The 26,373-nt window shown below is 39.1% G+C and overlaps 2 protein-coding genes across 2 annotated transcripts; both read left to right on the forward strand.

Annotated features, from left to right (window-relative positions):
- The first annotated feature begins 442 nt into the window (after positions 1-442).
- LOC127095593 (uncharacterized) lies at positions 443-1,102 on the forward strand. Its single transcript, XM_051034264.1, has one exon. It carries the CDS (start codon positions 443-445, stop codon positions 1,100-1,102), a length of 660 nt encoding a protein of 219 aa, XP_050890221.1.
- Positions 1,103-23,127: 22,025 nt separating this feature from the next.
- On the forward strand, positions 23,128-25,786 carry LOC127097516 (polygalacturonase At1g48100). Its single transcript, XM_051036015.1, has 6 exons — positions 23,128-23,879; positions 24,147-24,314; positions 24,407-24,451; positions 24,540-24,747; positions 24,836-24,917; positions 25,072-25,786. The coding sequence occupies exons 1-6, from the start codon at positions 23,415-23,417 to the stop codon at positions 25,571-25,573; spliced, it is 1,470 nt and encodes a 489-aa protein (XP_050891972.1). The 5' UTR covers positions 23,128-23,414; the 3' UTR covers positions 25,574-25,786.
- Positions 25,787-26,373: the final 587 nt, after the last annotated feature.

The following is a 26,373-nucleotide window of genomic DNA, read 5'->3' on the forward strand; positions in this document are numbered from 1 at the left end:
GTCGTAATAATGGTCTAGGTAAGGTTGGTTGTCTTACTTTATTATGGATCAATGATGTAAACCTTTTCATTATCTATTCTAATAATAATATGATTGATTTATATATTATGTCTAGTAATTATAGCATGAATAATATTCTCTGGAAAGGTATTGGGATCCATGGTTACCCTAAAAGTAACAAAAAAATCTGACTTGTAATTTGATTAATAACTTGACACAAAGAAATAATCATCCTAGTTGGCTCATTTTTGGAGATCTTAATATTATTCCTTGTGATAGTGAGAAAATTGGGGGAAATCCTCTTGACCATAATCTAAATCACATTATTAATACCACTTCCATTTATTATCAATTGCTTGATCTAGGTTATGTAGGTCATATGGAGACTTGGTGCAACAACCAACAAGGAAACAAGTTTATATCGTCCAGGCTTGATAAATTTATGGCTACAAAGGTTTGGATGAATTTGTTCCCATACTATTACAACACCCACCTCCCTAGATCCAAATCTAATCATCATCCCATTATTTTAGATTTTAATTCTGATCTATATCAGCAAGTCAAAAGGAATCCTAACGATAAGCCTAAAAGATTTGAAAAACTATGGATGGAAATTCCTAATATTAAAGACATGATCAGTCAAATCTGGAATGGAAACTCTAATGAGGGTTCTATGAACAAGCTCCACTACACCCTATATGCTTTGTGGGATTGGGGTAAGACCAAGTTTTCCAATCCTACTAGGGAGATTAATAATCTTAACATAACTGTTAAAATCCTACAGGATTCCAATCATCAAAATAAGAACATCAAACAAATCAGTGAGATCCAATATAAGATAGATAAAGTTATCCATCATAAAGAAATATGGTGGGCTCAAAGGGTTATTATTCATAGCCTTAGAGATGGAGATAGAAACACTAAGTTTTTTCATCAAAAAGCCAACCAAATGAGAAGCCAGAACATGATAAAATCTATTATTAAACCCAATGGTGATATCATTTACAGAGAAGATGAAATTCATGATACTATAATGAAGTACTATAGAGAGAAATTCAAAGATGAGAACTTAACCCATTCCTTTGAGTGCTTTAATACCTAGAACAATAAACTTATAGAAGATATGGATGATCAACTCAAGGCTCCTTTAAACTAAGAAGAGGGTTTCCTTGGCATGAAAAACTTGAAAAGTAATGATGCCAATGATCCATATGGGATTCTTTCTTTGTTTATCAATCTTACTGGGACATTGTCAGAGAAGATATTTCTACCTTTATTCTTAATATTCTTAATAATCAGGAGGACCTAAAAATATTTAACAACACCTTCATTAGTCTCATCCCTAAAACCAAAAACCCCACCAAGCCCAATGACCTCAGACCCATAGTGCATTGTAATGTTATTATGAGGATCATTACAAAATCTATAGCTAACAAGATTAAGCATATCCTCCCTACTATGTTAGTGAGAATCAAAGTTCCTTTGTTCATAAGAGACTTACCACTTATAATACTATGGTTGCTTATGAGGTTTTTAACCATTTGAATAGTACTACTAGAAACAAGAAAGGTTATGTAGGTATCAAGATGGTTATAGATAAAGCTAATGACATGCTAGACTAGAACTTTATTAAACAAACCCTGATCAACATTGGCTTTCCTACTAATACTACTAATCTTATAATGAATTATGTCCCAACTGACAGTATTCTCCCTACCAGAGGAATTAGACATGGAGGCCCTATGTCCCCTTATCTCTTTATATTATGTACAAATGTACTTTCTAATCTTATCAGAAATGCTCAAGAATAAAAAAGTCATAGTTATATCTATAACTAAAATGGCACCTAATATAACCCATTTGTATTTTTGTAGATGACATCCTTATCTTCTGTAAGGCAGAAGAGCAAGAATCTAAGACTCTTTTAGATATCATCAACATATATCAGGATAACTCTGGCCATATGACTAATTTACATAATTCCTAGATGATGTTTAGCATAAACATTACTCATCACTACAAGGATATTTTACAAAGATGGTGGGTATACCTATTGTCAACAAAACTGAAACCTACTCGGGTCTCCCTAATTTTATTGGTCATTCTAAAACCATAAGCTTCAACTTCCTGTTAGACGGAGCCATAAATAAATTGAACCTATGGAAGCCTAACACCCTATCATATGCAGTGTGGGCCACTCTTATTAAGGTTGTAGCACATGTTATCCCTACATATGTGATGAGATCCTTATTTTTACCAAAGAGCTTATGCAAGAAAATGGAAATCATGGCCTCTAGGTTTTGGTGGGTAGACAACAAAGTCCATTAGATTAATTGGAATCACCTTTGTAAATCAAAGAAGGAAGGTGATTTAGGTTTTATAACCCTCCAAGCTTTTAATGATGATATGCTTGCTAAACAAGATTGGAGATTACACATTAATCCAAATTCTCTTTGGTGGCAAAAATCCTCAGATATTCTTAAAGCCAACTGTAGCACCTCAAATTTGCACCTCCCATTTTGTACATACATTTTCATTTTAGGTCATTAACATTGCATTGCTCATTTGCATAGTGCATCAATTCATCAGTCAGACTGGTCAGAAGATTCAGTTGTGCAAGCAAGCAAGAGCATTTTCCATGGAAGCAAAGCCCTAGGGTTGGTTCAATGAGTTCATGTGACCCCAGGATCATTTTGAAGTGATTTGGTCAAGCATTGGATGTTCAAAGCTCATCAGTCAATGATCAATTCATCTGAAACCCTAGAAAGTCAACAAAAGTCAACTGTCAGTTCAATCATGGATTTGAAGGTGGGAGATGGTTAGAGATGCCTCATTCATGTCCATACAAGTCTCATTTGACATTTCAAACATCAACATTGAAGAATTTGAGGTCAGATCAAAACTTTCCCAAAATAGCAAGTGACTTGTAATTTAAAGTTTCCAAAAATGGCAAGTTTTGGACTAACTTCAACTCAACTTTCCAACATCAAAGAAGCTTCAAATGAATTTTTGTCCTACATGAAAGTTGAAGATCTTTCTCTCCAATTTCTAAAAAGTCCAAGATCATGAATTTCTCATGTATGGTTGAAGAGATATGGATCAATCATGGCCAAGTGAATTTGAACTTCAAGCATGCATAACTTTCACACCAAATGTCCAAATGAGATGGCTCTTTTTGCAACATTTTTCTCTTGATCTCTACTATCCAAATCATGCATCATATGCCATGCATTTCCATCACATAAACATTTGGTTTTTCATTTGAATTTTGGAGGGAAAGTTCAAATTTGAAAATAATGCATTGTTTTCACATTCTAGCATTGCATTTGGCTTCCAAACAGAATTTTGAGTGAGTTCAAGCTATCACACGTGCACTGTTCCATTGTTTTCCATGCATAGAGGTGCATTATCCAATTTTACATTACACTCTCAATTTCATTAATCCATTTTCCATTTGCTTAATTGTGATTAACAACATGATTAGGAGCTCATATATATAGCTAAGCATAACAGAATTCAGCATTAACAACATCACATTTTCAGATCTACAATTTCTCCAAATTTTCTCTCTCAAACTTTTTTCAATTTTCTTCAAACCAATTCATCATCCATTGATCAAATCATCATCTGGAAGGATTATGGAGCATTGTTGAAGCAAGATCTAGAGGATTTCGTGCAGATTTGAAGCTAGTTGGAACTTGACACTCATCCATGGCAGTTGAGAATTCTGTTGGAATCAAGCTCGAGTAAGCATCAAACCTTCATCCATTCAATCATACAAGAGCTTTGGAGTATCTGTTTGTGCTTAGCAAGGCCTGAATCGAGCTGTTTCACTTCTGCATATTCATCAAGGTCAGAAATCGCATGTCTTAATTCTTGAAATTGTTATGTGTTAGTTGTAGATCTTTTAATGCTGAGTAAAATGAGCTTTGTTCCATGAATTTCCATGTAGAAATGACTTAGTTATGAGGATTTAAAGATTGACATGTGAAAATTGTTTGCCTCGATCTGTTCATGTTAATGAGAATTAGGTTAAATCATGCACGGATTAGTGATGAGTGATGAGAGATGAACACGATGATATGCTCATTTTTGGTTTCTGGTAACTTTTGTTCTTGAAAGCGTATGAACGTGATGAATGTTGATGAAGATGATAGCAAACCATTTCCAGAACGTGTCTAGATCTTTCCCAGCGTGTTTTCCATACTCTGCATGTGTTTGTGCGTAACTGAACATGTATTGGTCCAGCGTGGCAATTTGATTGGCCATGAGCGCTTGAGTGTGCCACATAAGTTAAGTGAAACGGCGCGTTTCACTAACTAGCGCCTTATTTCAAACTTTGCCACCCTTCGATTCTGGCTGAGGACAAGTTCCAATATGCCGTTTACATTTTATTTCATTTTTTTTTCATCCATTCATACTATGCTTCATCATGTTTTTTTATTTTTTTCTTTCACTTCAAAAAATCATAACTAAATAAATATTGATCCAAAAAATGTGTGGATTTTTTCACTGTTCTCCTTATTGTGTCTAGTATTTTTTGATGATTTTTCCAGAAATTGTGCTCGGATGAAAATTAATTTGGCCTAGGGTTTGTGTGCATGTGTCATATTTTGTACTTTGCTTGCCATATGCTTTGTGAAATGATGAGATTTAATCCAATGCCTATGAAATTTTGCATGCTTAAACTAGACTCTTGGCTGGACATTTTGGTGTTGAGTTTGCATTTTTATCATTTGTGGTTGCTGAGTTATGATCATGTGAATGTAGGTGTGACAATGTGTGTCACACCTTTGCTTGCTCAATTTGATTAATTTCTTTGCCTTGCCAAATAAATTCCAAATGATTTGATTTTTTGTATGACGCTTACTATGCATGTTATGTTTGATTATGAATTTTTGTGGAATTGTTGGATTCATTTCTGATTTGTTTGAGATTTTTCTTGCTGGATGGTCATTTGTGCGCTTTTGGAGTGTCTTGAACTTCAATCATTTGTGAAATGCTTGTGCTTTATCATATGAATGTGAAACTTTGCATACTCTTTCTAGACATATTGAAGTTTGTTATGGCTTTGGTTGGAGGTCTTTATCATTTGTCATTTCTATTTTAGGCTTGTGCTAAGTTGGTGTAGCATTTGGTATCCTATTTGAGCTTGTTTTGAATGCCTTGCCTTGATGAATTTGATTACCATGCCTAATCATGTCCAATTGCCCTAATTTTTTGGGTGTTGATCATGTTGTGTGTTCTGTTTAGCCATCATTTTTCTTGAGATTAATTGAATCATTTTTGAATTAATGTGCATTTGTTCATTCTGTTGTCTCAATGTGCTTTCAACTTGCATACCTTGCCATGATTGGTTTGTGAAATGAATTTGGTGCATGCTAATGACATGAGACCTTTTGGATTGTGTTCTTAATTGATTGAGGTTGATTCATGTTGAAATTCATGTTCTGTTTTGAATTTTTTCTCCCTCTTTGACCCTAGGCCTTGCCCTAGTGGTTTGCCTCTCATGTTTGAGCTTTGTTTTCAGGTTAAGAAGCACATGGCTATGGTTGGATTGATTCACTTGCTTGAGTTGACTAATTGGTTAATGTTGACTAATCTTGAGTTGTTTTGTAGGTGGATTTTAGCTCATTTGAGTTTGAGCTTGTGCCTTGCACATTGTTGCCTTGCTTGTTTGACTATGTCTGTTGACTGTTGACTATTGGTTGTCTGTTTGACTTTTTTGACTTGTATACTGATTGAGTTAGATTTTTTTCAGGTACATAAGTTGCTTAAGTTATTTTGAACTTGCTTTTGCTTTTGCTTGGTTGCTTAAGCATTGAGGTATAATTTCTCTGACTTCATGTAGTCTGGAAGACCTGTCCTGTTACTTGGGCAGGCACCTGTCTGAAGCCCTCCTTAAGAGGCAATGCTTGTGTGTGTTTACTTTCATGCCAAGCAGGAAAAGACCTCCATGAGGCAATTGGCAGATAGAAGAGATGTGTAGTCCATCTCCTGCTATTCAGTGTATCATCCACTCTGCTCACACACCTTGTGTTGATGCATTGTGGATATTAACCCAAGATCCATGTTGTGTCAGTCATATGTGGAGAAGAGTTCCAACTTTCTGAACTCCCACACTTTCATTTGTCTGAAGCTCTCCCAGGCCAGGGATAAGAGCTGTGAAGTCTTATCTTCACTTCCCATTTCATCTGCTTCACCCTAACTCTCAATGTTAGGGTTAAGAGCTAACTACACCCGATTCCAGTTGGCTTGTGTTTCATAGCCTAACCTTGTGTGAGCCCACTTTGTTTGTATATAGTGTGTGCTAAGTGTGTATGATTGCTTTGCCTGTGCTGTTTAGGATAGCTTGCTCCCTGTGCAAGTTAGATAGAAACTTCAACCTAGGACCATGGTGAATTTACATGATAACTATTAGGCTCGAGTTAGTCTCCCTTCTAGTTGGTCATTTCCCAGTCTCTGGTTAGGTTAGAAGTTCTTTCCCTGCGTAGGGGAACTACGTCGCCCTGATCCTCATACCAGATGAGGTACGTAGGCAGGAGATGAGCTGATCTCTCCGGGCGCCCTTTTTCTTTTTCCACCCCTTTGTGTGTGTTAAAGTCTGACGTAAGTCCAGCGATTGGCAGTTGGTTTCCTGTGTCTTGTTTGCTTGTCGGAGTCTGACATAAGTCCAGTGATTGGCAGTCGGTTTCCTGTGTGTGTGTTTGTTGGTTCGGAGTATGATGTAAGTCCAGCGATTGGCATTCGATCTCCATGTTTGCCTGTTTGTGTGGAGTCTGACATAAGTCCAGCGATTGGCAGTCGGTTTCCTGTGTGGTTTTGTTTGGCGTGCGTTAGCCGAGCTACGAGTGCTTTGATTCTTCTCCAGTCAGAGAAGATACGTATGCATAGGATGCGACATCCTAGCGAGCACGTTTCCCCCTGTCCCGAACTACGTTGACTCTGATGTCTGTGCCTGACAGACTACGTAGGCCCAGGATGCGATATCCTGCCGAGTTAGTTTCTCTTGTTTTCCTGTGTCTCCTTTCAGCCAGTGTTTGATGTTTGAGCAGTGTTTAGCAACCTTATCCTTTCTTTTGAGCGTAGATCCCGTCGAGTACGACAGATGCGTAGGGGTGCTAATACCTTCCCTTCGCATAACCGACTCCCGATCCCATCTCTCTCTGGTCGCGAGACCATGTCTTTTCCAGGTTTACTTCGAGCGTTTCCTTTCCCTCTTTTGGGATAAATAACGCACGGTGGCGGCTCTGTTGTTTTGTTTTCCCGCCGGTTTTTCGCGTAATGCGACAGCTGGCGACTCTGCTGGGGACAAAGTGAAGTTGACCTCTTGCTAGTCCATCTTCCCTAAGAGAGTCTCTCCTAGCGCTCTCTAAGATAGGGTTTAGGTTGCTTGTGTTGCTCTATTTATTGCATTTATGATTATTATGTTATGTATATATTTGCATAAATGTTTGCACGCATCATACTGTCATCATGATGGATTCTGTACAGGTGGTTCCTCTGATAGGGGTGGGTGTTCTGAGTGAGGCCCAATACCCAGGCCTGAGCATACACCTAGGATTAGCGTGGTCTCATGTTTCTTCACATGTTGTACGACATGATGAGGAGACGTGTCACCACAGCCGGACGAGGTTCATTTGAGAGAGTCCTTCCGGGTGGAGTTATTCCGCTTAGGTCGGATTATCTCTTTTGGGCTATTGACTTCGGTGACCGTGCTTTCCGGGATCTTTGATTTAGACGATCTTAAGAGAGCTACAACGGCACACCCGAAAGGGCAAACCCGTTGAGTATCTTGCCCGATTGTCGAGACCATTGTCCGCCTTAGGATGACCTTGTTAGAATTCACCTGTGAGGGGAGGGTTTGATTCTTGCAAGTACAGGTTTCTGCCAGTGATGCTGTGTTGGTGACCTTAAGCCGGATTTTTGGATCTTTATTTCTGGACGCCGGAGGTTTGACCCTGGTATTGATCAGAGGGTTCCGTTTATTTCGGATCCCTGGGCTGAATTTGCGGGTACTTACTCGGATGTTGACTTGGTTCGGAAGTAGGGGTTCAGATGACTTTGGGTTTCAGATGACTTTGTGGTTCCGAATTCAGGCCGAAGCTCTGATCCTGTGCCTTGTAATGCACGGCCAACCAGTCATAATTGCATCATCTGCATCATAGCATGTTTATTTTCAAAAAAAATAATGCATGAAAAAAACAGAAAAAAGTTAACTCGCATACGCATATCCTTTCTCAGGATCATTCATGATAAAATAGCATCCGCATTATACGCATATCATGCACATATCATCCTTGCATTACATACATGTTTGGGAGAGACTTCTCACTTTGGTTCTTGACCGAGACAGGATTGCTGGTCGTCGTCCACACTGCTGCTCAACCAGACTGAATCAACAGAGAAATATGGATCAAGTTCAGGCTGAGTTGGCTGAGATGAGGGCAAGCATGGCCCAGTTCATGAACATGATGCAGGGTGTTGTGCAAGGGCAAGAGGAGCTGCGAGCCTTAGCCCAGAGACAGGAAGCTGTGATTCTGCCGCCCAGTCGTGCTTCACCAGAGGGGGTCCCTGTTAATGATCAAGTTGCTGCTAACATCCCTATTAACAACTATGCCGTGGGTGATGAATTAAGGGGAATTAGAATCAACGGACAACCTCTTGCTGCAGAGACTGTCAATGCCAGAGCTACCCGGGCTCCTGTTCGTCATCCTGCTCCGATTGTTGACAGACAAGAGGACATGTTCACTCTCCTCAGTGATGATGACGAGGTTGCAAGAGTTGAAGAGAGGGATAGAAAAGTGGATGCCCTTGCTGAGAAAATTCGTGCCATGGAGTGTCAGAACTCTTTGGGCTTCGATGTAACTGATATGGGTTTGGTTGATGGATTGAAGATCCCTTACAAATTCAAAGCGCCGTCCTTTGACAAATACAATGGCACTTCCTGTCCTCGCACCCATGTGCAGGCTTACTACAGAAAGATCTCTGCGTACACTGACGATGAGAAGATGTGGATGTACTTTTTCCAAGACAGTTTGTCTAGAGCGTCCTTGGACTGGTACATGGATCTGAAGAAAGAATCAGTTAGAAGCTGGAAAGATCTGGGTGAAGCCTTTCTGAGGCAATACAAGCACAACATGGATATGGCTCCGAGCCGAACTCAACTGCAGAGCTTGTGTCAGAAGACTAGTGAGAGCTTCAAAGAGTACGCCCAGAGATGGCGTGAGCTAGCCGCAAGAGTACAACCTCCGATGTTGGAAAGAGAGCTGACTGATATGTTCATCGGGACCTTGCAGGGTGTGTTCATGGACCGTATGGGAAGTTGCCCGTTCAGTAGCTTTTCTGATGTTGTTGTCTGTGGGGAGAGGACTGAGAGTCTCATTAAAGCAGGAAAGATACAAGATCCTGGCTCTTCAAGTTCTTCAAGTTCTAAGAAGCCATCCTCTGGGGCACCCAGAAGGGGAGAGGGTGAAACAAATGTTGTGCACCGTCGGAGGAGTGTGAACAGAGGACAGTATCGTCAGGCTGCCGCTGTGACTATTCCAGCAACTCAACAACAGTAGAGAAGGCCAACTCAGCAATATCAGCATCAACAACATCGTCCTCAACAGCAGGCTTACCAGCCTCACAATGGTAATCAAGTCAGTACGAGTAATGAGAGGAAGAAGATCACTTTTGATCCGATCCCTATGTCATACGCAGAACTGCATCCCTCTTTGATAGAGCGGAACTTGATTACTCCCAGAGACCCGCCGGCTATACCCGTCAACCCTCGGTGGTGGTATAGGCCTGATCAGCATTGTGTGTATCATTCGGGTGCTCCTGTCATGATGTGGAAAGCTGCTTTCAGTTGAAGAATAAGGTGCAGGATCTTATAAGATCAGGGATTCTGAGCTTTGAGGACTTAGGTCCCAATGTTAATCGAGCTTGAAGATAACAAGTCCCGGGCTGGCGTTGACTTGTCTTCTGAGGCCTTCAACGAATAGGGTTGTTCAAAAGCGGAAGCTGCTGATGCAAAGGATACTGACATTTGTCATCCCTGGTGGGATCTATCACAATTGGGTCACTGTGGGCGTTCCTACAGTCATTCCTAAGTCAGAGTAATAATCACTTTGTTTAAAAACCCTTCTCCCATGCCAAAAGGAGAAGTGATGACATTGTTGGCAACATTTGAGCAATGATATTTTCATTCAAATAAAAGCATGTTAAAACATTTGTTTTTCCATTTGTTTTCCCTTTTCGCTTTTTGCATGAAATTGGTGATCACAAAAAACCCTAAAAACAAGAATAAAAGCAATCTTTTCATCTGCATAACGATTGTCTTGTTTGATTTCCAAAAAGCTTTTCATATCAAATCATTATGCAGGTTGATTCTTAAACCCATTGAACAGAATGATCCAACGCCATCTCCCAGTTTTGAATTCCCTGTATTCGAAGCAGAGGAAGATGATGTTGAAGGGATTCCTGACGAGATTTCCCGACTTCTTGAGCAAGAAAAGAAGATCACTCAGCTGTATCTCGAGAATCAGCAAAACAGCCAAACTGGGGCATTACAAATGTAATCAAAAAAAAAGAAAAAAAGAAAGAGGAGGGTGCAAAATCAAAGTCGAAATCAAAATCAAGAAAAAAGAAAGAAAGAAACAAAAGAAAAATAGCACCCTCAAAATCCCAAGTTGACTGATGCTGAATGGATTCAGAGTCGTTACGACCAACTGAATCTGATCGAAAAGAAGAGATTAACTGCCATGTGTCATGGTCAGTTATATCAGCAGAGAGTGAAGAAAGCATTCGATAAGAAGGTCAAGCCTCGTGTGTTCCGAGAAGGTGACCTTGTGCTCAAGAAAGTCTTGTCTTTCACGCCCGATTCCAGGGGCAAGTGAACCCTAAACTATGAAGGTCCATATGTTGTCAAGAGAGCCTTTTCAGGCGGTGCTTTGACACTTACAACAATGGATGGAGAAGTTCACTCGTCCTGTGAATTCAGATGCAGTCAAGAAATACTTCGCCTAAACAAAAAAAAAAAGAGAACAAAACAGCTCGCTAAGTCAAACACCCCAAAGGGCGACTTAGGCAAAAGGGAGCGTCTCGGTGGATTGAAAACCCGAAAGGGAGATCCAGGCAAAAGTTAGAGACATTGAAAAAAGAATTTGCATCCCGCTAGATTGATCACCTCACACTGGGGCAATCTAGGCAAAAGTTAGGGATTTGGCAAGTAACTGCATCCTGACAAGACTTTCTGTTCTACATCTGTCATCCGCCAGGAATTCTCGATTCATCGTCGACTGAAGCTTCAAATACATCGAAATTCGGAATTGGTAGAGAAAAGGTCATTATGTTCAATGTAGCCCTCTCCAATATATATCACCGATTTCAAACTTGTACAGATCTATGGAGTTTTGCCATTTGCAGACTACCATTCCATCACATCAATTTGAGCTTTTATCCAATTATTTGCACTCTTATTTGTTTCAACTCAACAAATGTTTTGCATGTTTTAATTGATAAAGTATCATTGTTTTCAAAATAAACAAATTTATCACAAATTGTTCTTAAACAAAGTGAACGTTCACGATGATGGAAGGATACTTAGGAGATCTGCAGTGCTCTCCCAAGGGTGGTATGATTACCAACAGGTAAGACATTTGTTCGTATCTCGAGCATCGAGCATAACTGTATCTTTTTCCTGTAGAACCTCTTATGGTTTCTCCTCAGCGAGGTTGCTCAGTGCAGTGTTGGTTGAAGTTGTTCATCTTCATGCCCCCGGCAGTGCAGCATTCTTCCTCCAAGTCCTTGTTAGCCCTATTGTGGTGCATCCCCAGTAGAGTGCTGTTTGAGCCCTACCGTGGGGCATCCCCAGCAAGGTTGCTGTTCGAACACTTTTGTGGGTCAGTTCCCAAGCAGAGTGTTTATTGAAGACTTCAACTTTCATCTCTCCAGTAGAGCAGTCTTCTCCTCTCCCCGGCATGGGTGCTTGTCTTTGGAAGATTCGGTATTTGGTGGATTGACATCCCAGTAATCCGGCATTCCCTCGGATAGATTCCTCAGCGGAGTTGTTGGCACGATGAGCTTTATCAATGCCTATCTATCCCCATCAGAGATTTGATTGCCCCCTGGTATCTTTGATCCCCAGCATGAGTTGTTGTTGTGGCGTGTCTGCCTGTATATTGAACTCTTTCATCTGGTTGTGATTGATGATCCCTCCGGAAGCCTCTTGTGGCCTTCCTCCCCTGCAGGATGATGTTATTCCCTGATGTCCCAGTCTCCAGCAGACTTTCTTTTGCTCTCTGATGATTTTGGCTTTCCCTCTGGAAGAGTAGTACCGGATGGTTGATTCCTGGACCTATGTGTGTTAAACATGTCTGTTTGTCAGCATTCATCATACATTCCTCATGCATAATGCATACATGCATAATCATAACATTCAGATACTCATGTTGCATCTTTTTCCATGTATCTGTTGATGGTTGTCTCCTGCTAATTGGTGATACAGATCTCCCCAGTAGATCCTCCCCTAGCAGATGTGGGTGTGTCTGATCTCTCCATATAGAGTCGACTCCTTAAGCAGAAAGTATCTGTCATTTCCTTCTGCGCTCCCCACTGAGTTATATCCTCGTGGATGACGGTTGTTTTCGTGCCCTCCCTACACACATAATGGGATGGGTTTTCCCTATTGAGTTCTTTCCTCATTAGGATGAGTCTTGATTCAGTATGCCTTTTTGGATCGATCCTAAATTGGCTTCCTTGTGGCTGTCTCTTGTGCCTCCCTATGGTATAAATGAATAGTTGCTCACTAACCGGCACTCATTCATCTTATCCTCAGCGGAATTCGTTGGCTTCTACCTACTAACCGGTAGTTGTAAGTCCTATCTTTGTGGTTTTCTACCTACTAACCGGTAGTTATAAATCCCACTTTCATCCCCTAGCAGAGGTAACCTTTGTGGTTCATTCTGGTTGTTGGCGGATTTTGCGGTCTTCTACCTACTACCCGGTAGTTGTAAATCCTTTTTTCTCACTCTGTCCCTCAGCAGATTGTTTGTTGGCTTCTACCTACGAACCGGTAGTTGTAAGTCCTATCTTTGTGGTCTTCTACCTACCAACCGGTAGATGTAAATTCCATGTTCTCCCCTTTGTGGAGTTAACCCTTTGTGCTCATCCTAGTCGATGACGGTTACTTTTCCGTGGTTTTCTACCTACGAACCGGTAGATGTAATCCCCTCTTTGTGGTTATCATTATCCAGTTTTCGGTATTGATATTCCTTTCACCTTTCGGATATTTGCTTTGATTAAGCAACTTTATCCCCAGCGGGTCTTCCCCTTCCTTGTGGGTGATTGCTCCGAGTAAGCAATTTTATCCTCAGTGGGTCCTCTTTCATTCACCGTTTGCTGGTAATGTTTGTGGTTTCCCCTTTTGATTGGTCATCTTTACATACCTAGTCTCGGTATCCCGATGCCTTTCTTTTTCGGTTGATTTATCCATTTAAAAACCTACAACCCGGTTATGGATAATCTTCCATGCGAGAGTATTATCTACGTTTTGACGGCTATAGATGATATATCTCATGCGCTCCTTGGTCGAAGTGTTGTCCTTCCCAGTCGAGTAAGATTCGTATTCCTTGTGGAATCGAATGTCCATCCTTTAACAAGTTTGCTTTCGCTCTCTTCAGGATGATGAGTGTTTTGGAACACACACCAATTCACGATTTCGGTTGATCTATCCTTTAACAACCTACAACCCGGTTATGGATAATCTTCCATGCGAGTGTATTATCTACGTTTTGACGGCTATAGATAATATATTTCATGCGCTCTTTGGTCGAAGTCTTGTCCTTCCCAGTCGAGTAAGATTCGTATTCCTTGTGGAATCGAATATCCATCCTTTAACAAGTTTGCTTTCGCTCTCTTCAGGATGATGAGTGTTTTGGAACACCCACCAATTCACGATTTCGGTCGATCTATCCTTTGTCAACCTACAACCCGGTTATGGATAATCTTCCTTGAGAGTATTATCTACGTTTTGACGGCTATAGATAATATATCTCATGCACTCTTTGGTCGAACCCTTTGTTTGTCTTCCCAACTGAGTAAGATTCGTATTCCTTGTGGAGTCGAATGTCCATCCTTTAACAAGTTTGCTTTCGCTCTCTTCAGGATGATGAGTGTCTTGGAACACACACCAATTCACGATTTCGGTTGATCTATCCTTTAACAACCTACAACCCGGTTATGGATAATCTTCCATGCGAGTGTATTATCTACGTTTTGACGGCTATAGATAATATATCTCATGCACTCTTTGGTCGAACCCTTTGTTTGTCTTCCCAACTGAGTAAGATTTGTATTCCTTGTGGAATCGAATGTCCATCCTTTAACAAGTTTGTTTTCGCTCTCTTCAGGATGATGAGTGTTTTGGAACACAAACCAAATCACGCTTTGGTCGGTCACCTGTTTTATGCCTACAACCCGGTATCCTTGGTGTTCCTTCCTTCCTGCTCCCTTTTGTGACCTTGGTCCCCTGTGGAGTCAGATTTTCCTGAGTCGAAATATGCCTCTTCAGGTTTTCCTCAGATGTTTTTAGTTGATTGATATATCTCACCCGCACACCGGTCTTCGATATTTCATTCTTCCCGAGCTTGTTACCTACTAACCGGTAACACCTCACCCCTTTCTTTCTCCCGTTCGTCCGTTGACGTCTGGTCGAGTCTTCCCATTCATCCGTTGATGTCTGGTCACCTCTCCGTTGGTGTCGATAAACGTCGAGCTTCTCCCGTTCGTCCGTTGACGTCTGGTCGAGTCTTCCCATTCATCCGTTGATGTCTGGTCACCTCTCCGTTGGTGTCGATAAACGTCGAGCTTCTCCCGTTCGTCCGTTGACGTCTGGTCGAGTCTTCCCATTCATCAGTTGATGTCTGGCCACCTCTCCGTTGGTGTCGGTAAACGTCGAGCTTCTCCCGTTCGTCCGTTGACGTCTGGTCGAGTCTTTCCCAGTCATTCGTTAATGTCTGGTCACCTCTCTGTTGGTGTCGATAAACGTCGAGCTTCTCCCTTTCGTCCATTGACGTCTGGTCGAGTCTTTCCCAGTCATTCGTTGATGTCTGGTCACCTCTCCGTTGGTGTCGATAAACGTTGAGTTTTTCCCATTCGTCCGTTGACGTATGGTGGTATCCCTTTCTTTCCATTCATCCGTTGATGTCTGGTCACCTCTCTGTTGGTTTCGATAAACGTTGAGTTTTTCCTAGTCGTCCGTTGGCGTCTAGTTGTGATTTCTATTCATCGTCCTTCGATGTCTGGATGTGGTTCCTTTTTTCTGAAAAAATCAAAGTCCCTAGTGGAGTCATGGGTAAACATCTTGTCTGGTTGGTTGCAAATCTCCCGTATCATATCCCCCGCGGAGTGCAAATTTCTTCGGTTCTTTGGTATTCAATCCCTGTGAACCCTGAAGGTCTGACAGCCATTGCTCTCATCCATTCAGGTTCCCAGTTGATTGAATAGGGGCAGCTATAGCACCTCAAATTTGCACCTCCCATTTTGTACATACATTTTCATTTTAGGTCATTAACATTGCATTGCTCATTTGCATAGTGCATCAATTCATCAGTCAGACTGGTCAGAAGATTCAGTTGTGCAAGCAAGCAAGAGCATTTTCCATGGAAGCAAAGCCCTAGGGTTGGTTCAATGAGTTCATGTGACCCCAGGATCATTTTGAAGTGATTTGGTCAAGCATTGGATGTTCAAAGCTCATCAGTCAATGATCAATTCATCTGAAACCCTAGAAAGTCAACAAAAGTCAACTGTCAGTTCAATCATGGATTTAAAGGTGGGAGATGGTTAGAGATGCCTCATTCATGTCCATACAAGTATCATTTGACATTTCAAACATCAACATGGAAGAATTTGAGGTCAGATCAAAACTTTCCCAAAATAGCAAGTGACCTGTAATTTAAAGTTTCCAAAAATGGCAAGTTTTGGACTAACTTCAACTCAACTTTCCAACATCAAAGAAGCTTCAAATGAATTTTTGTCCTACATGAAAGTTGAAGATCTTTCTCTCCAATTTCTAAAAAGTCCAAGATCATGAATTTCTCATGTATGGTTGAAGAGATATGGATCAATCATGGCCAAGTGAATTTGAACTTCAAGCATGCATAACTTTCACACCAAATGTCCAAATGAGATGGCTCTTTTTGCAACATTTTTCTCTTGATCTCTACTATCCAAATCATGCATCATATGCCATGCATTTCCATCACATAAACATTTGGTTTTTCATTTGAATTTTGGAGGGAAAGTTCAAATTTGAAAATAATGCATTGTTTTCACATTCTAGCATTGCATTTGGCTTCCAAACAGAATTTTGAGTGAGTTCAAGCTATCACACGTGCACTGTTCCATTGTTTTCCATGCATAGAGGTGCATTATCCAATTTTACATTACACTCTCAATTTCATTAATCCATTTTCCATTTGCTTAATTGTGATTAACAACATGATTAGGAGCTCATATATATAGCTAAGCATAACAGAATTCAGCATTAACAACATCACATTTTCAGATCTACAATTTTCTCCAAATTTTCTCTCTCAAACTTTTTTCAATTTTCTTCAAACCAATTCATCATCCATTGATCAAATCATCATCTGGAAGGATTATGGAGCATTGTTGAAGCAAGATCTAGAGGATTTCGTGCAGATTTGAAGCTAGTTGGAACTTGACACTCATCCATGGCAGTTGAGAATTCTGTTGGAATCAAGCTCGAGTAAGCATCAAACCTTCATCCATTCAATCATACAAGAGCTTTGGAGTATCTGTTTGTGCTTAGCAAGGCCTGAATCGAGCTGTTTCACTTCTGCATATTCATCAAGGTCAGAAATCGCATGTCTTAATTCTTGAAATTGTTATGTGTTAGTTGTAGATCTTTTAATGCTGAGTAAAATGAGCTTTGTTCCATGAATTTCCATGTAGAAATGACTTAGTTATGAGGATTTAAAGATTGACATGTGAAAATTGTTTGCCTCGATCTGTTCATGTTAATGAGAATTAGGTTAAATCATGCACGGATTAGTGATGAGTGATGAGAGATGAACACGATGATATGCTCATTTTTGGTTTCTGGTAACTTTTGTTCTTGAAAGCGTATGAACGTGATGAATGTTGACGAAGATGATAGCAAACCATTTCCAGAACGTGTCTAGATCTTTCCCAGCGTGTTTTCCATACTCTGCATGTGTTTGTGCGTAACTGAACATGTATTGGTCCAGCGTGGCAATTTGATTGGCCATGAGCGCTTGAGTGTGCCACATAAGTTAAGTGAAACGGCGCGTTTCACTAACTAGCGCCTTATTTCAAACTTTGCCACCCTTCGATTCTGGCTGAGGACAAGTTCCAATATGCCGTTTACATTTTATTTCATTTTTTTTTCATCCATTCATACTATGCTTCATCATGTTTTTTATTTTTTTCTTTCACTTCAAAAAATCATAACTAAATAAATATTGATCCAAAAAATGTGTGGATTTTTTCACTGTTCTCCTTATTGTGTCTAGTATTTTTTGATGATTTTTCCAGAAATTGTGCTCGGATGAAAATTAATTTGGCCTAGGGTTTGTGTGCATGTGTCATATTTTGTACTTTGCTTGCCATATGCTTTGTGAAATGATGAGATTTAATCCAATGCCTATGAAATTTTGCATGCTTAAACTAGACTCTTGGCTGGACATTTTGGTGTTGAGTTTGCATTTTTATCATTTGTGGTTGCTGAGTTATGATCATGTGAATGTAGGTGTGACAATGTGTGTCACACCTTTGCTTGCTCAATTTGATTAATTTCTTTGCCTTGCCAAATAAATTCCAAATGATTTGATTTTTTGTATGACGCTTACTATGCATGTTATGTTTGATTATGAATTTTTGTGGAATTGTTGGATTCATTTCTGATTTGTTTGAGATTTTTCTTGCTGGATGGTCATTTGTGCGCTTTTGGAGTGTCTTGAACTTCAATCATTTGTGAAATGCTTGTGCTTTATCATATGAATGTGAAACTTTGCATACTCTTTCTAGACATATTGAAGTTTGTTATGGCTTTGGTTGGAGGTCTTTATCATTTGTCATTTCTATTTTAGGCTTGTGCTAAGTTGGTGTAGCATTTGGTATCCTATTTGAGCTTGTTTTGAATGCCTTGCCTTGATGAATTTGATTACCATGCCTAATCATGTCCAATTGCCCTAATTTTTTGGGTGTTGATCATGTTGTGTGTTCTGTTTAGCCATCATTTTTCTTGAGATTAATTGAATCATTTTTGAATTAATGTGCATTTGTTCATTCTGTTGTCTCAATGTGCTTTCAACTTGCATACCTTGCCATGATTGGTTTGTGAAATGAATTTGGTGCATGCTAATGACATGAGACCTTTTGGATTGTGTTCTTAATTGATTGAGGTTGATTCATGTTGAAATTCATGTTCTGTTTTGAATTTTTTCTCCCTCTTTGACCCTAGGCCTTGCCCTAGTGGTTTGCCTCTCATGTTTGAGCTTTGTTTTCAGGTTAAGAAGCACATGGCTATGGTTGGATTGATTCACTTGCTTGAGTTGACTAATTGGTTAATGTTGACTAATCTTGAGTTGTTTTGTAGGTGGATTTTAGCTCATTTGAGTTTGAGCTTGTGCCTTGCACATTGTTGCCTTGCTTGTTTGACTATGTCTGTTGATTGTTGACTATTGGTTGTCTGTTTGACTTTTTTGACTTGTATACTGATTGAGTTAGATTTTTTTCAGGTACATAAGTTGCTTAAGTTATTTTGAACTTGCTTTTGCTTTTGCTTGGTTGCTTAAGCATTGAGGTATAATTTCTCTGACTTCATGTAGTCTGGAAGACCTGTCCTGTTACTTGGGCAGGCACCTGTCTGAAGCCCTCCTTAAGAGGCAATGCTTGTGTGTGTTTACTTTCATGCCAAGCAGGAAAAGACCTCCATGAGGCAATTGGCAGATAGAAGAGATGTGTAGTCCATCTCCTGCTATTCAGTGTATCATCCACTCTGCTCACACACCTTGTGTTGATGCATTGTGGATATTAACCCAAGATCCATGTTGTGTCAGTCATATGTGGAGAAGAGTTCCAACTTTCTGAACTCCCACACTTTCATTTGTCTGAAGCTCTCCCAAGCCAGGGATAAGAGCTGTGAAGTCTTATCTTCACTTCCCATTTCATCTGCTTCACCCTAACTCTCAATGTTAGGGTTAAGAGCTAACTACACCCGATTCCAGTTGGCTTGTGTTTCACAGCCTAACCTTGTGTGAGCCCACTTTGTTTGTATATAGTGTGTGCTAAGTGTGTATGATTGCTTTGCCTGTGCTGTTTAGGATAGCTTGCTCCCTGTGCAAGTTAGATAGAAACTTCAACCTAGGACCATGGTGAATTTACATGATAACTATTAGGCTCGAGTTAGTCTCCCTTCTAGTTGGTCATTTCCCAGTCTCTGGTTAGGTTAGAAGTTCTTTCCCTGCGTAGGGGAACTACGTCGCCCTGATCCTCATACCAGATGAGGTACGTAGGCAGGAGATGAGCTGATCTCTCCGGGCGCCCTTTTTCTTTTTCCACCCCTTTGTGTGTGTTGGAGTCTGACGTGAGTCCAGCGATTGGCAGTTGGTTTCCTGTGTCTTGTTTGCTTGTCGGAGTCTGACATAAGTCCAGCGATTGGCAGTCGGTTTCCTGTGTGTGTGTTTGTTGATTCGGAGTATGATGTAAGTCCAGCGATTGGCATTCGATCTCCATGTTTGCCTGTTTGTGTGGAGTCTGACATAAGTCCAGCGATTGGCAGTCGGTTTCCTGTGTGGTTTTGTTTGGCGTGCGTTAGCCGAGCTACAAGTGCTCTGATTCTTCTCCAGTCAGAGAAGATACGTATGCATAGGATGCGACATCCTAGCGAGCACGTTTCCCCCTGTCCCGAACTACGTCGACTCTGATGTCTGTGCCTGACAGACTACGTAGGCCCAGGATGCGATATCCTGCCGAGTTAGTTTCTCTTGTTTTCCTGTGTCTCCTTTCAGCCAGTGTTTGATGTTTGAGCAGTGTTTAGCAACCTTATCCTTTCTTTTGAGCGTGGATCCCGTCGAGTACGACGGATGCGTAGGGGTGCTAATACCTTCCCTTCGCATAACCGACTCCCGATCCCATCTCTCTCTGGTCGCGAGACCATGTCTTTTCCAGGTTTACTTCGAGCGTTTCCTTTCCCTCTTTTGGGATAAATAACGCACGGTGGCGGCTCTGTTGTTTCGTTTTCCCGCCGGTTTTTCGCGTAATGCGACACCAACCTAGGCAGAAGGCCTAACTATTTGTGGATAAGCTTACATCACAACATTTGGATAATAAGATAAGGAGGTTGTTAGGACATTGGGAATTGTAACAAGATCAACATTTGGGAATATAACTTGATTCCAAGCCAATGTAGGTTTAAAGTCTTAATACATATGCCCTTGGAGACAAGGACAATTGGAGTTAGGGACCTCATTGATATGAAAAATGATTGTTGGAACCTAAATTTGATCAACACCAATTCATCCCTATAGACTGAACAAATAATTTGAAAATTCCCTTACACAATCTGGAGGAGGAAGATTGTCTTAGTGTGAAGGCTAGAAAGGATGGGAAATATACTATTAACACAGGCTATTACAATATAATGAACTGGCACATAAATATGGAGTGTGAATGCTCCAACAGAGACTCAAACTATGAGATTAAGGGAAGAGTTTTGGGTAGCAAGGTTACCCCCATAAAGCAATATCTTCTTTGGAGACTTCTATATACTATTATTTCAGTGAAGGAGAATTTGAGAAATAGAGGAATTCATAACAATATGCTATGTCTTATGTGTAAATCCAGTCTAAAGTCTATTGACCCTTGCTTCAAGAGTTGTTGGTGGACAAAATATGTTTGGTTTGGCTCTCGGTTGAATATTAATTTCAATAGAAACCTATCTCTCAATCTTAAAGATTCGTGTAGAAACAATATAATGAAGATAAATAAAGAGACTTTATCCATGTTCATCAATATCTTAGATGGCATATGGACATCTAGAAATAATGTTATTTTTTAACAAAAGGATTACATGTTATAGAGGTCATCAAGAAAGCCAACCAAAGTTATAGTGAATTTTGTTCCATCATGTCAACCAATACACGGGAAGATAATATAATGAGGAGTCGAGAAAGAAGGAAGCCTTCTTAGAAGAATGGATAAACAAGCATCAACAAAAGAAAGTCATAAATCATAACAATGGTAAAGGAAAAGGTCAACAAGGGATTAACAATACTTATCTGGAGAAGGATGAACCTCAGACACGTTTGAATAAAAAAAGAGAGAAAGAGAGAGTTGGAAAAGGAAACAACAACATTATAGGTTAGATCAAAGATAAAAGTAATAAAGATGAAGTCATAAATAGGGACAAGGAAGAGGTTCAGGAAATTCATATTCGTATCCGGAATTTATTTCATCACTAGAGAACTACTAACAATCATAACAACATGATCAAGCCTAATTATCACACAACTTATGGGAATATCACAATGATGAACAACAGTCAAACAAAAGATGAATAGACGAATATGAATCAAATCTCTCTCATAGTGGAGATGAAGTAAAGGATGACACTAAGAGCATGGTTTTAAATTGCGGTTCGCAACCGCAATTGCACCCGCAATATTGCGGATGCGGTTGTCTCCGCAACAGCATCATACCGCAACTGCGTTGTGATTTTAAAATTACACCTCCGACTATATTAGGAATCATATGAAATAGTTTTAATCATGATTCTTCAAGTATTTTCATCAAAAATCAAAATATTAGAATCCTAAAACTCAATTTACTTCATATGTAACAAAAAAACTTAACATTAAGTGTTTTTCAATATCGTATTTCACACACCTACCTATAAAAATTCACAGCGCAACGGCCACAATGTGTATCGCAACAAGTGCAATTACCGCATTCGCAACACCCGCAACCGCAATTTAGAACTATGATTAAGAGTTAATTAAATGTCAAAATATGAACATGCAAAAGGATATAAAGGATAAAATTGCTGAAAAAGCTCAAGAGCAAATTTACCTACATAGAACAACACAAGAAACCATGAGGAACCTTGTATCTGGAAATAATATTAGTAAGCAAACAACAAATAAAAGGAAGAAGATAAACATCAGAATTGAAGACGCAATAAACAAGGAAAATAAATGGACACCTCCAGGAAAGGTTGGATGAAGAGTAACACGGATGCGAGTCTAATAGAAGAAGGAATCTGGAGTTTATGAGCTATCTTTGGGAATGATGAAGGTCAAGGTCACACCATAATCAAAATCTCTTGTAGGATGCAGGGTGATAGAGATCCTGTTATGGCATAAGCCATGGCTAATAAGGTGGTGATGGATAAAACTACTCAGTTTGAGTTTAAAAGGGTTGAGTTCGAATCGGATAATAAGAAATTAATGAAGCTGGTGAAAAATGGAGAGGGGAAATTTCCTAGAAACAATGTTGGTATGACATGCAAAGTTATGTGAGAGAAAATGAATCGGTTTTAAAAGTTGAGGTTCAACCACACTCCCGTAGAGAAAAATGAAACAACTCATACTCTAACTAGGGTTGTGTTAGGAAGATTTCAAAATCTTGTAAACCGACTAGCCCTAATGGGCTTAAGGCCCAAGTGTAAATTTTTTTATCCTATAAATGAGAAGCCTTTAATAAAAAAAATATATTTCCTTCTTTATATTTATTTTCAATACATTAAATACTTCAATTTTTTATAGTTTCTATTCCTTAAAACATATTATCCTTAACAAATCATTTATAGTTGAGATAAGAACAAAAAAAATTATATTTATAGATATGGGAAGAACATGATAGGTTTGTCCACTACCCACCAAGCCTGATTTCTCGTTATTCCGTTTTGCTCTTTTCAAACTTGCCAAATGCTTTCTCCACATCCTCAAAAGTAAGGCCAATACCTATGAGGTATATTTGTCGGTTCCCACTTCTAAAGCCATTAAAAAATTGGTAATATTCAGTTGAAAAACTTACCACTTTGTCCACTACACTTTTCTTATTATATATAGTAACCAAACCTTTCTTACTTTGCATGTATGTTCCATTCCATCCAACTCCAATTAAACTTGTTGCAACTTGTGTTCTAGTGCTCCTACAAGTCACTTTAACAAAGAAGCTAGAATCTTCATTTGTTTCTTTCAACTTCCCCAAACTAAGGGTTACAATTTGTTGTGCCTTTTTTTTTCTTTTCATCTAGTTCTTTACACTTAACACTCACTATAAGCCAATAGGTATCTTAATATCAAGTGTCTTAATTTTGAGTAGAATTTATTTTCTTTCTTATTTTAGTCTCAAGTAGTAGAAACTATTTAAATTTCAAAATGAGGTACTCTCCTATTTTAATACTATTATTCTCTATATATTTTCTTACTTTGTTTCTTTCTGTTGAAGCAAGACACCATTCTCATACAAAACACAAACATTATCACAATCCACCATCTGAAATTTCAGTACCTCCTTCTCCACTACCTTCACCACCCTATTCTAAACCTCCTTCTCCACTACCTTCACCACCATATTCTAGTGCTCCTCCTCAAGAACTTCCTAGTCCTCCCCCTACTAGTAATAATAATAATTGCCAAAATGTATCTGGTTTATTCGATGTACGAACATTTGGTGCTGTTGGAGATGGAATAACTGATGATACTGAGTCTTTCAAAATGGCTTGGGACAGTGCTTGCCAAAGTGAATTACCACTTAATGTTATCTTTGTTCCTAGTGGTTTCTCCTTCATTGTTCAATCTACTATTTTCACAGGTCCTTGTAATGGTGGATTAGTACTAAAGGTAGTCTACTCAGTGCTGTTTATATTAATTTATTTGAGTTTATGACATATAGTATTGATGACTTGTTTGTAATCTGTTTTCAAGTTCTTTTCAAAAGTTCTCTAAAATACTTTACAAAAATAACTTATAGCACTATTAAAAAAGGTTGAAAAGTAGTGCAAAATTAGTGATGGAAAAGTAAAACTTGTCGTTGGTTAGAACTCGCGTCCCTCATAATTACCAACTGAGATGACTTAACTGATCACTTTATTGATGTATATGGAGAAGGTTGATGGCACTCTTATGACACCTGATGGACCTGAGTCTTGGCTCAAAAACAATAGTAGGCGTCAATGGTTAGTCTTTTATAGAATCAACGGTATGTCACTTGAAGGAAGTGGAACAATTGATGGCAGAGGACAAAAATGGTGGGATCTTCCTTGTAAGCCTCACAAGGTAAATATATTGATGTAACTTAAAATCTTAAGCAAATAAAATTTCGGACGCTTAAAAGAGTAGCCGATCCGTCGCTAACAATTCCTCCACAGGGACCTAATGGAACAACATTGCCAGGACCTTGTGACAGCCCAGTTGTAAGTTTTTCAAAACCTTTCTTATTATGCATTTTTTTTATATTGAAAATGATTATTTGAATGTGAGTATGTAACTTTGATTTTGCAGGCTATAAGATTTTTCTTGAGTTCGAATTTGACTGTACAAGGACTTAGGATTAAAAACAGCCCTCAATTCCATTTCAGATTCGATGGCTGCCAAACTGTTCATGTAGAATCGATCGTCATAACAGCTCCGGCGTTAAGCCCGAACACGGATGGAATACACATAGAAAATACTAATGATGTCAAAATATATAACTCTATTGTCTCCAATGGTTAGTCACAAAATGATCCCTTAGCTCCTATACTTTGCAGCATGACAAGGCTTTAATAACAATATTTTCATGAACTTTTCTTTCATAGGTGATGATTGTGTTTCCATTGGAACCGGTTGCTTTGATGTTGATATTAAAAACATTACATGTGGACCAGGTCATGGCATAAGGTAATTTCATACTTCCTCTAATCTTGGTTTTAAATTCATTGAATAATCAGTATATCTGATCTATGTATTAGATCAGATACATCGATTATTAATTAAAAAACAATTTTTTTTTTATATTAAAGATCTGATGGAGTATTTGTTTTACTTTGTTCAGCATTGGAAGTTTGGGAAACCACAACTCAAGAGCATGTGTATCAAACATAACCGTACGAGAATCAACTATAAAAATGTCGGATAACGGGGTAAGAATCAAGACATGGCAAGGTGGATCAGGATCAGTATCAGGAGTAACATTTAAGAATATTCACATGGATACCGTGAAAAATCCAATTATAATCGATCAATTTTACTGTCTGAGTAAAGATTGCAGCAACAAAACCTCTGCAGTTTTCGTATCAGACATAGTTTACACAAGCATAAGAGGAACTTATGATATCAAACATCCTCCTATGCATTTCGCGTGCAGCGACTCCGTCCCTTGCACAAACCTGACTCTCTCTGATGTTGAGCTTCTTCCTTCTCAAGGAGATATGTTAAGTGATGCTTTTTGTTGGAACGCTTATGGAAATTCAGAGACATTAACTATTCCTCCAGCTTTTTGCTTGCTGGATGGTATTCCTGATTCCATTTCAGACAATGATATTAATCAATGTTGATGACCGTTTAAATTCTGTAAAGTGAAAATGTGTGTGTATATAATTATTACAAGAGAAGTGATTTAGGAATATATAGATATGTAGTATGGTTTTGAGTATTTGGATTTGATTGAATGATTGTTGAGGAGTTGTTTTTAGATGCTCTTCCACAATTGTTAACCATGTATTGTATATTTTCAATTTGAAATTAAGGTTTGGACTTGTTAGTTTGAATTTGTGACCAACTTAAACTAAATAAATCTTAATATGGAAAGATTTCGATGCTGACACACTATTATTTATCATTTTTATGATAAAAGAATTGTGGTTAATTTATATGTCGACGACTGCAACCATTAATCGCGAAAGTCTTTACGCGATCGCAACGCAATCACTGCCATTATTTAAAACTTGATTGTGACACAAGAATCATAGCTATACATTTTTTTGTGTGGAATGTTTGCTATAAAACTTTCTCTCACACCACCGACCTAAAACCGCTAAGACAAGTTTTGGTCCGTTAAGCTTTTGCAAAAAATCCAAGAAAATCATATTTGTCCCTAGCTTTTATCATTGTTACAAGTTTTAGAAATTGGTTGAGGTTTTCATTATTGATGCACACGCTTATGTAATGTTCTTACCCATCGTTTTCGTTTCATTCTTTTGCTCATGGTTATGTCATAAATGTTTTTTTTTGGGACCATCCAATAAAACAACTAGGACAAAGTATTTAATACGGTTTCATTTAAATGATACTTCATCCTTTCTTTTTTAATGATTTTTTTCTTCATTTGATATTTTGCACAAATTTAGAAAGATAA

This window comes from Lathyrus oleraceus, chromosome 6, assembly GCF_024323335.1.
Source record: "Lathyrus oleraceus cultivar Zhongwan6 chromosome 6, CAAS_Psat_ZW6_1.0, whole genome shotgun sequence".
In the NCBI taxonomy this organism is placed as follows: Eukaryota; Viridiplantae; Streptophyta; class Magnoliopsida; order Fabales; family Fabaceae; genus Lathyrus; species Lathyrus oleraceus.